Below are 9547 nucleotides of genomic sequence, written 5' to 3'. Positions count from 1 at the left end.
CACGCTCGTACTCCGGCCCGTGCATTGTTCGGCTGGTTGCTGATGTATGCCACTATCGATCAAGCAGCGGCAACTGGTCACGTACGTACGTACATACCGATTCAGCTTCACTTATCAATTGGATTGCTGGTTAATTTTAAAAAACACCAAAGATTTTTTTAAAATCACTGTGGTGGGTTTTCCGACGGAAGCGATAGCCTCTTTATTATTACTAGCAAAAGGGCCCATGCGTTGCAACGGGAGAAAGAAATACTACACGACACACGCTCTTAATTTATAAAAAATGTCTATAATTTGAGAATTTATAGTTACGATACAAATAAGGATGGTCTTATCCTACAAAAATGCAGTTTAAAATTTCACAGGTCTTCTATTTTAACACGGCTTGCATGTAGATTTAATACGTACAAAGAATCAGTCAAGTGACCTTCAGTTTCATCTCTAATCCTGATTTTGTTGACGTGTTCATTCCCAACCCGGATGAATACCGGTATGAAAGAAAGACGAATAATGACTTATTTATTAAGATTGCACCCTAGATAGTATTTTTATTAAACGTTTAACAGATAAGATAATATCATATTTAAATTCTACATATTTTTCTAATCAAATTCCATGTATAATATGTTAAATTTGGAGTTACGGTTTAAAAGATATGAGTATTTTAAAAAATATTTAATATATACTACGAGTTTAATGTCATAAATAATAAGGTCTTTTTTGTAAAATCACCTCGGTGGGTTTTCCGACAGAAGCGATAGCCTCTTTATTATTAGGTAAAGATTAGATAAAGATTTTAGACTTTTTTTCTTGGGAAAATGTGGTGTGAAGAGATAAGGGTAATATCGTCCTTTTCTTTCCCCCGTTGGTTTCCACTTTTGTGCCTCCTTCGTCCGCACAAGCCTACTACTACTACAGCGGAGAAGATAGGAGAGCGGCAGCCAGCAACAGAGGGCTCAGCCATGGCGATGCCCACCTTCCACCTCGCCCCCGACCTGCCGTCCGTTTCGCGCCTCTGCCTCGGTCCGGCCCCACATCCGTCCGTCCCCCATCTCCCGCTCCGCCCATGTCTCTGCGCTGACCAGACCAGGTTTCGTCGTCGCAGGGACCATGACCATGGGGGAGCAAAGCGGGCCGCCGGAATCGCTCCGCCTCCTCGACGCCGCCTTCGACGCCGGCGTCAACTTCCTCGACTCCGCCGAGATGTACGCTTCGTTCGTTCGTTCCCATCTCAAGCCCCCCTCGTTTCCAAGAAGCACGCTCAAGTAAATCCTCATCCAAGTGCGTTGCTGCAAATGTGTGCAGGTACCCGGTGCCGCAGCGCGCGGAAACGCACGGGCGCAGCGAGGAGCTCGTCGGCCGTTGGCTGCGCGCCCGGCGTGTCCCCCGCGACGGCGTGGTGCTCGCCACCAAGGTCAGCTTTCCGCCGTCGGCGGCCAATGCCCTTTGTAAAATCTACTGTACTGCCAACGCCGCATTGCTTGGACAGGTCGCCGGGCCGTCTGGCCAGATGACGTGGATCCGTGGCGGGCCGGCCGCTCTCGACTCCAGGAACATCACGGAGGCCATCGATAGCAGGTTGGTCAATTGAATTACTAACAACACAGCTTGTTTCAATTGCAAAATTGATACCGACCTTCTTCTCTTCACAACTTTAGATACTACTCCCTCCGTCCCAAAATAAGTGTGTTAAGCTTAGTATAAATTTGTAGTAGAGCTAGTACAAAGTTAAGAGACTAAAAGTAATGAGACTAAAACTTGCTAGCCTCACCCATGCTTGGATCCAAGTACTAAAGAGACTACAATCAAGTTAATGAGCATTTATTATCCTCCAAACCCTTCAATTCAGAACTTGCATGAGGAGTTAAATGAGGAGAGAGAGGACTAATGCACATTTTAGTAGGGGTACCCTTGACTAAAAGATTTTAGCCTCAAGACTAGTTTTAGCCTCTCTTTAGTCAGGGGTGCTTGGAACTTTAGCCTCTTAAAGAGACTAGTTTTAGTCAGACTAGTTTTAGTCTCTTGGATCCAAGCACCCTCTAAAAGATTTTAGCCTCAAGACTAATTTTAGCCTCTCTTTAGTCAGGGGTACTTGGAACTTTAGCCTCTTAAAGAGACTAGTTTTAGTCAGACTAGTTTTAGTCTTTTGGATCCAAGCACCCTCTAAGACAGTTATTTTGGGACAGAGGGAGTACTACTTACTTGATCATTTGTTCCAGGTTCAGAAGCTAGTCATTTTCTGTTCAGAACGGTTTACCAACACAGAGCATGTTCGATCTGCTCTTCTAAGTTCAGAAGCTAGTTGTTTTCTGTTCAGAACTTTAGGTATCTGAATGTTTGATACGCCCTTCTTTTGTTGTTGCAGTTTGCGTAGATTGGGTGTGGATTACATCGACCTCTACCAGATACACTGGCCTGACCGGTCTGTCCAGCAACTTCGTTCCATTCCACTGGCTGCAGTGCTATGTTTTTTGGTAGTATCATATCACGTGCATCCTCGAGTCCTAATGCGAGGCATGCTTACCCTGCAGTTATGTTCCTATGTTTGGGGAGACGGACTACGATCCGAGCCGTCAGTACTCGTCTATACCGATGGAAGAACAGCTAGAGGCGCTTGGAAAAAGCATAGAGGCTGGCAAGGTATGCTGCAGGGCTGCTGTCGGTGTTACATCCTGCCCATTTGTCCAATATGTTAGTTTTCCCGTTTTGGCGGACTTGTTGAATTCCTGGTGTTAGATCAGGTACATTGGCCTTAGCAACGAAACACCATATGGGTTGATGAAGTTCCTTCAACTGTCTAGGGATTTTCAGCTGCGCTCCAAGATGCTAACAGTCCAAGTAAGAAGTGGAGTGATTCTAAGCATTTAGATGGGTATTGTTTCAGTGACGGAATACCACTTAATACTCACTTATTTTCATATGCATTTTGCAGAACTCGTATAACCTGCTTTGTCGCAATTTTGATGCTGGATTGGCTGAATGCTGCCACCATGAGAGGTATCCATAGTATGCTCCTCAACCTTCAGTTAGTTAGTACGAGTACTTTTGTGGGTGACAAATGCAGCCCATCTTAGTTCGTAGTTACTCTGTACAAGCTTACTCTTAATTTGCCTTGGTGAACTATTGCATTTGCAGAATCAGTTTGCTGGCCTACAGCCCAATGGCAATGGGTATACTTTCAGGGAAGTATCACTCATCCGATGACAGCGGTCCGCTAGATGCAAGGATGAATCTTTTCAAAGGTATCAAGTTTTACATTTTAAATGGGTTCATAGCGGACACTTTAATTTCAGTCTTGTGCTCCGCATCATCTGTGCTCCTCCTGCTTTGTAGGAAGATACTCTGAGGGTGAATCCAGATACAATCTGCAGAACCCCAAATTAGAATCGGCAGTGAAGGTGTGGTAGTAGCAGACCTCTATCTTCTTCGTGCTTACACATTAATCCTTATAAACTATTTCAGGAATATACAAGAATTGGCGTCAAGTATGGCATTTCGCCATCAACCCTGGCAGTTGGTGTGTTACCACAAAGTTTATGTTCTTTTCAATGTTGCATTTTTTGCCATCAGTCACTGATCATTTCCTCTCATCTTTATGATTTCAGCATTTGTACTGAGACACCCCCTCGTGGGGTCAGCTGTTTTCGGTGTTACTAAATCATGGCAGCTCGAGCAAGTTCTTCAGGCCACATGCGTCCATCTCTGTGAAGAAATTTTGGCAGAGATCGATGATGTGCATGCAAGATTTTCCAATCCTTGTCCATAATGTTCTAAAATATGTTTTTTTTTTCTTCTCCTTCTGTCCATTGCAATATCAAGATATGATAAATAGGCAGTAGCCATTACTGCATGTCCATGCGAGTTCCAATTTTATCAATGTCTTCGAAGGTACAATAGACAATACTTACAGTAGCTATTTTGCAAAAGCTGAGTTTGCCATCTACTCCCTCTCTTGCAAAGTAAGAGCAACTCCAACGAGACGACCCATTCCGTCCACCGCCATCCTTTTGGATCGGTGCGGACAAAACTAATGGCCCAATGCGTCGACCCATTGCCAAAACGCGTCCGTTTTGCGTCCGCGCCGACCCATTTCCGACCCAAATTTGGGACTAAAATATGTCGGCGCGGACGCGCGGCGCCCTCTTGGTGTCCACCCAACCACCTGCGGTCAGCATAATTTATGATGGACGCCCTTTGTGGGCCCACGTGCCAGCGGCCGTGGTCAGACCTTTTTTAATTCGAGCATGCGGTGGGTTCGGCCTCATCTGCTCCGAGAACCCATCCGTCCTCATCTCACCACCTCGTCGACGACCAAACCCTAGCACCGCGTGCCATGGCCGACTCCTTCCAAAACAAGGGGAAGGCCCCCGTCTACCCCCGTGCAATTTCCCCGTCGGCATCTTCCCGCCGGCCTCGCCATCGTGTCAACGTCCCGGTGCACCAAGCGCGGTGGCATTGCGAGCATCGCATCACTCTGCCGTACCCCAATGTCACCATCCCGCACCACTGGCATCTGGATCCGGAGAGGATCCCGGTGCCGGCCCTGCCGCGATCGGCGCGGTTGCATACGGAGGAGGTGAGTCACCGCCGGCGTCTGCTGACGCCGGAACAACGACTCAACCGTGCCTACGCAGCTGACTCTCCCCACTGGGAGCTCTGGTTCGTGGTCGAGCACGAGGAGCAGCGCCGACGCGACGTGCGCGACGTGCAGCCAGGAGACCCTCCGCCGCCCCCGTCTGTCGTTAGCGAGGAGGACGAGGAGGCGGAGGCCGCCTACTAGGCGGCGCCGGCAGCCGTTCTCCGCGTGAGAGAGGAGGAAGAGCGGCGCAAGGCCGACGAGGAAGCGACGGCATACCAGGAGCGGCTCGCGGAGGCCATCGCGCTGTCCGCCGTCAACGACTGCGTCGTGCCACCTTCGTCAAGGACCGAGCCCACACAGCCGCAACGGGAGGTCTACCGGTGGACCGGCTGCCTCTGCGAGTGGGTCAACATGCCGCCCATCTGGTTGGGCGCGACACCGGAGCAAGAGGAAGCCTACCTCCTGCACTGGAAGTTGCAGCACCTGTCGACGGAGCGCGCCGGAGGCCGTCGGCAGGTGGCGCTGGAGAAGGAGGCGGAGGAGGAACGACGGGAGATGGAGGAGGAGGAGCGCGCCCATGCTGCGCTGCCACCGCCACCAGCATAGCCCGCGTCCGCGGGACAGACGACGAGGCGCAGGCAGCTGCATTCTGGAACACGCCAGGCCATGCGCCTACGCTGGTTGACCTCACCGGCCCCAACGACGACGATGCCGCCGCTTAGGGCTGCCTCCTAGTTTAGGATTTTTTTATGTTTAATTAATATAATAGGGACGCGTGGACTCTCGCCGGCCTTCGTGGCCGGCTTTTAATGTTTAATTAATGCATGTTTATTATTTTCGAAAATGCTTTATTTTTTTTACACGCTGGCAAAAATGGATGGGGCCAGCGTTGGACGCATGCGATGATCCAAACGTCGAAGCGGACGTTGGTGTTCGTTGGACCGACCTAAACGGACAAAAAACGGACAAAATGATCGTCCGTTTGGACCAACCGGTTGGAATCGCTCTAAGTGTCTCAACTTTGTACTAACTTTAGTAGGGAGTACTTGTCTTCTTAATTCACCTCAGCCTTGTCAGTTTTATGGAACATGTGAACTGACTGTTTTCTGGGTAAATTTGCATCTCTATTTTTTGAAACTCTGGACCATAGAATAATTGATCTACAGTGTATATTTTACAAAAATAGTAAAGTTATGTACAAACTAGTTATTACAATAAAAAGTAAGCCAATGCCAGCTTTGGGAACATCAAGAAAATTAAAATTACTCGCTCCATGTCATAATAAGTGATTCAATTTTGTACTAACTTTAGTACAAAGTTAAGTAATTTATTTTGGAACAGAGGGAGTACAAATGTTCTTCAATCCAGGACTGTAATTTCTACGCCTTTGCTGGTTTAGCGCGAATGATGGCTTTGCCAAGACCTTCTGTTATGTAGTACCTCCAAGCCTGAATAGATGGAGCAGCTGCCCTGAAGATTTTGTCATTTTTGACGGACCAGATACCCTAACAACCCATGAGAACAATGTCCATTGCAATTTGCTGAGGGAGCTTTGATATTGAGAGGCAGAATTTGCATTTCTATTGTGTTCTTCTGTTGAAAAACTCAGAATGGCCGAATTTCCACCATTCCCTTTTTGAAGGAGATATAGTGTTAGCTCATTATATGTTAAAGACATGAATGTCAAGCTAAAGAACAGGGAAAATGATGACTTCGAGTTGTCATGTGAATGCAAAGTATTAGAAAAAAGTATTTGAAAATATTTTTATTTGCGAGAGTATTTTTAAAACCAGTCACTTGGGCAATTTCTATCTGCGTTAAAGTTTCTCCCGTTAGTCCATCTCAACAAAAAATGCAATCACTCTACAGTGTGTTAAACATATACTATCATCTAAATGTAGTATTTATTAGAAGATTGTTGAATTTCGCCCAAGCATCACATACACTGTACACATGGGGTCCATACAAAACATGACTATCTCGAAAATCTCTTGGACAAGTGTATCTCTTGGACATCTTAATAGCCTACTATGCTATATAAAATAGTAAAAAGAAGAAGAAGAAAAATCTCATTTCGCTAAGCTTTCGTTTTTCTGCCTTTTTGAGTTTTTTTTACTGCTTTTCCGAGGTAAAATTACTGTGACCATTTGCATTATTAGGCCATTTTTACTGTTGGAATAGAATCAACACTTCACCTTTGCAAACAAGAAAACATGGAACTATGAAATCTGAATCCAGAGCTCCCAATCTAGGTGAGACGGTGTGGCAGCCCGACAACCTCCCATTTGAAAGAAATAGACAAAGAGGTGGATGTCGCCATTTGAAAGAAACCGACAAAAAGTTGGATGTGGTCTGGAGGGGTGTGTGTGTGTAGGGGGAGGGGGGGTTAGTAGACGCTTGAAAATAATTATGATTTGAGCTTAAACAAAAGAGGAATAAAACTAGTGTTTAATTCATCAACACAAAATCTAAATTAACTAGGCTCACCCATGTGTATCAACAACTTATGTTAACTAAGATAAACAATAAAGTGATAGCAAGATATATAACATGAAAAAATATGGCTATCGCAAAGTAAAGTGTACAAGTAAAGGGCTTGGGTAAAAGATAACCGAGGGACGGGTAGATGATGATGTACCCGGAAGTTCATACCCCTGTGGATGCTAATCTCTGTTTGGAGCGGTGTAGAGTCACAGTGCCCCCTCCCCCCCCCCCCCCCCCCCCCAAATGCTACTCGGGCCACCGCAATCTCCTCACGCCTTCGCAAAATGCAAGATGTTGTGATTCCACTAAGGATCCCTTGAGGACGGTCATCGAACCCATACAAATGGCAACCCTTGGGGATGGTCATCGAACTCGTACACTTTGAAAACCCTTGGGGCGGTCACCGAAACCAGTACAAATTGCTCGGGGCAATCTCCACAACTTAATTGGCGACCCCGCCGCTTTTCGAGAGTTTTATACCATAATGGTTGAGCTCGGAGACACCACCAACCTGCTGGAATTATGCCCTAGAGGCAATAATAAATATAGTCATTATTATAATTCCTGTATCAAGATAATCGTTTATTATCCATGCTATAATTGTATTGGATGAAGACTCATTTACATATGTGGATATATAGGCAAAACACCATCCCTAGCATGCCTCTAGTTGGCTAGCCAGTTGATCGATGATAGTCAGTGTCTTCTGATTATGAACAAGGTGTTGTTGCTTGATAACTGGATCACGTCATTGGGAGAATCACGTGATGGACTAGACCCAAACTAATAGACGTAGCATGTTGATCGTGTCATTTTGTTGCTACTGTTTTCTGCGTGTCAAGTATTTGTTCCTATGACCATGAGATCATATAACTCACTGACACCGGAGGAATGCTTTGTGTGTATCAAATGTCGCAACGTAACTGGGTGACTATAAAGGTGCTCTACAGGTATCTCCGAATGTGTTAGTTGAGTTAGTATGGATCAAGACTGGGATTTGTCACTCCGTGTGACGGAGAGGTATCTCGGGGCCCACTCGGTAATACAACATCACACACAAGTCTTGCAAGCAATGTAACTTAGTGTAAGTTGCGGGATCTTGTATTACGGAACGAGTAAAGAGACTTGCCGGTAAACGAGATTGAAATAGGTATGCGGATACTGACGATCGAATCTCGGGCAAGTAACATACCGAAGGACAAAGGGAATGGCATACGGGATTATACGAATCCTTGGCACTGAGGTTCAAACGATAAGATCTTCGTAGAATATGTAGGATCCAATATGGGCATCCAGGTCCCGCTATTGGATATTGACCGAGGAGTCTCTCGGGTCATGTCTACATAGTTCTCGAACCCGCAGGGTCTGCACACTTAAGGTTCGACATTGTTTTATACGTATTTGAGTTATATGGTTGGTTACCGAATGTTGTTCAGAGTCCCGGATGAGATCTCGGACGTCACGAGGGTTTCCGGAATGGTCCGGAAACGAAGATTGATATATAGGATGACCTCATTTGATTACCGGAAGGTTTTCGGAGTTACCGGGAATATACCGGGAATGACGAATGGGTTCCGGGAGTTCATCGGGGGGGGGGGGGGGCAACCCACCCCGGGGAAGTCCATAGGCCTTGGGGGAGACACACCAGCCCTTAGTGGGCTGGTGGGACAGCCCACAAGTGGTCTATGCGCCAAGAGAAGAAAAATCAAGAGGAAAAAAAAAGGGAGGAGGTGGGAAGGGAGGAGGACTCCCTCCCACCAAACCTAGTCCAACTCGGTTTGTGGGGGGAGAGTCCTCCCCCTTGGCTCGGCCGACCCCCTTGAGGGTTCTTGGACCCCAAGGCAAGGCCCCCTCCCTCCCACCTATATATACGGAGGTTTTAGGGCTGATTTGAGACGACTTTTCCACGGCAGCCCGACCACATACCTCCACGGTTTTCCCTCTAGATCGCGTTTCTGCGGAGCTCGGGCGGAGCCCTGCTGAGACAAGGTCATCACCAACCTCCGGAGCGCCGTCACGCTACCGGAGAACTCTTCTACCTCTCCGTCTCTCTCTTGCTGGATCAAGAAGGCCGAGATCATCGTCGAGCTGTACGTGTGCTGAACGCGGAGGTGCCGTCCGTTCGGTACTAGATCGTGGGACTGATCGCGGGATTGTTCGCGGGGCGGATCGAGGGACGTGAGGACGTTCCACTACATCACCCGCGTTCTCTAACGCTTCTGCTGTACGGTCTACAAGGGTACGTAGATCACTCATCCCCTCTCATAGATGGACATCACCATGATAGGTCTTCATGCGCGTAGGAAATTTTTTGTTTCCCATGCGACGTTCCCCAACAGTGGCATCATGAGCTAGGTTCATGCGTAGATGTCTTCTTGAGTAGAACACAAAAGTTTTTGTGGGCGGTGATGTGCGTTTAGCTGCCCTCCTTAGTCTTTTCTTGATTCCGCGGTATTGTTGGATTGAAGCGGCTTGGACCGACAT

General features: G+C 47.1%; 1 protein-coding gene across 1 annotated transcript; it reads left to right on the top strand.

The window, feature by feature from the left end:
• Positions 1-900: 900 nt before the first annotated feature.
• Positions 901-3850, top strand: LOC123442728 (protein tas-like). The gene is made up of 12 exons (XM_045118854.1): positions 901-1023; positions 1106-1205; positions 1306-1414; positions 1490-1578; positions 2366-2422; positions 2532-2640; positions 2737-2838; positions 2933-2997; positions 3136-3242; positions 3334-3398; positions 3463-3517; positions 3606-3850. Exons 1-12 carry the CDS (start codon positions 963-965, stop codon positions 3764-3766), a joined length of 1080 nt encoding a protein of 359 aa, XP_044974789.1. The 5' UTR covers positions 901-962; the 3' UTR covers positions 3767-3850.
• The last annotated feature ends 5697 nt before the right edge of the window (positions 3851-9547 follow it).

Source organism: Hordeum vulgare, chromosome 3H, assembly GCF_904849725.1.
Source record: "Hordeum vulgare subsp. vulgare chromosome 3H, MorexV3_pseudomolecules_assembly, whole genome shotgun sequence".
NCBI classification, from domain to species: Eukaryota; Viridiplantae; Streptophyta; class Magnoliopsida; order Poales; family Poaceae; genus Hordeum; species Hordeum vulgare.
The sequence above is the reverse complement of the archived record's forward strand: the minus strand, read 5'-3'. Positions and strand labels throughout refer to the sequence as shown.

What these genes read in the sequence shown, in the direction of transcription:
- LOC123442728 (XM_045118854.1), top strand. Translation starts at nt 963, where the DNA reads ATGGCGATGCCCACCTTCCACCTCGCCCCCGACCTGCCGTCCGTTTCG. An exon ending in GAATGCTGCCACCATGAGAG is followed by an intron (nt 2,998 to 3,135) that starts GTATCCATAGTA and finishes TTGCATTTGCAG; the next exon opens with AATCAGTTTGCTGGCCTACA. An exon ending in AAGGATGAATCTTTTCAAAG is followed by an intron (nt 3,243 to 3,333) that starts GTATCAAGTTTT and finishes CCTGCTTTGTAG; the next exon opens with GAAGATACTCTGAGGGTGAA.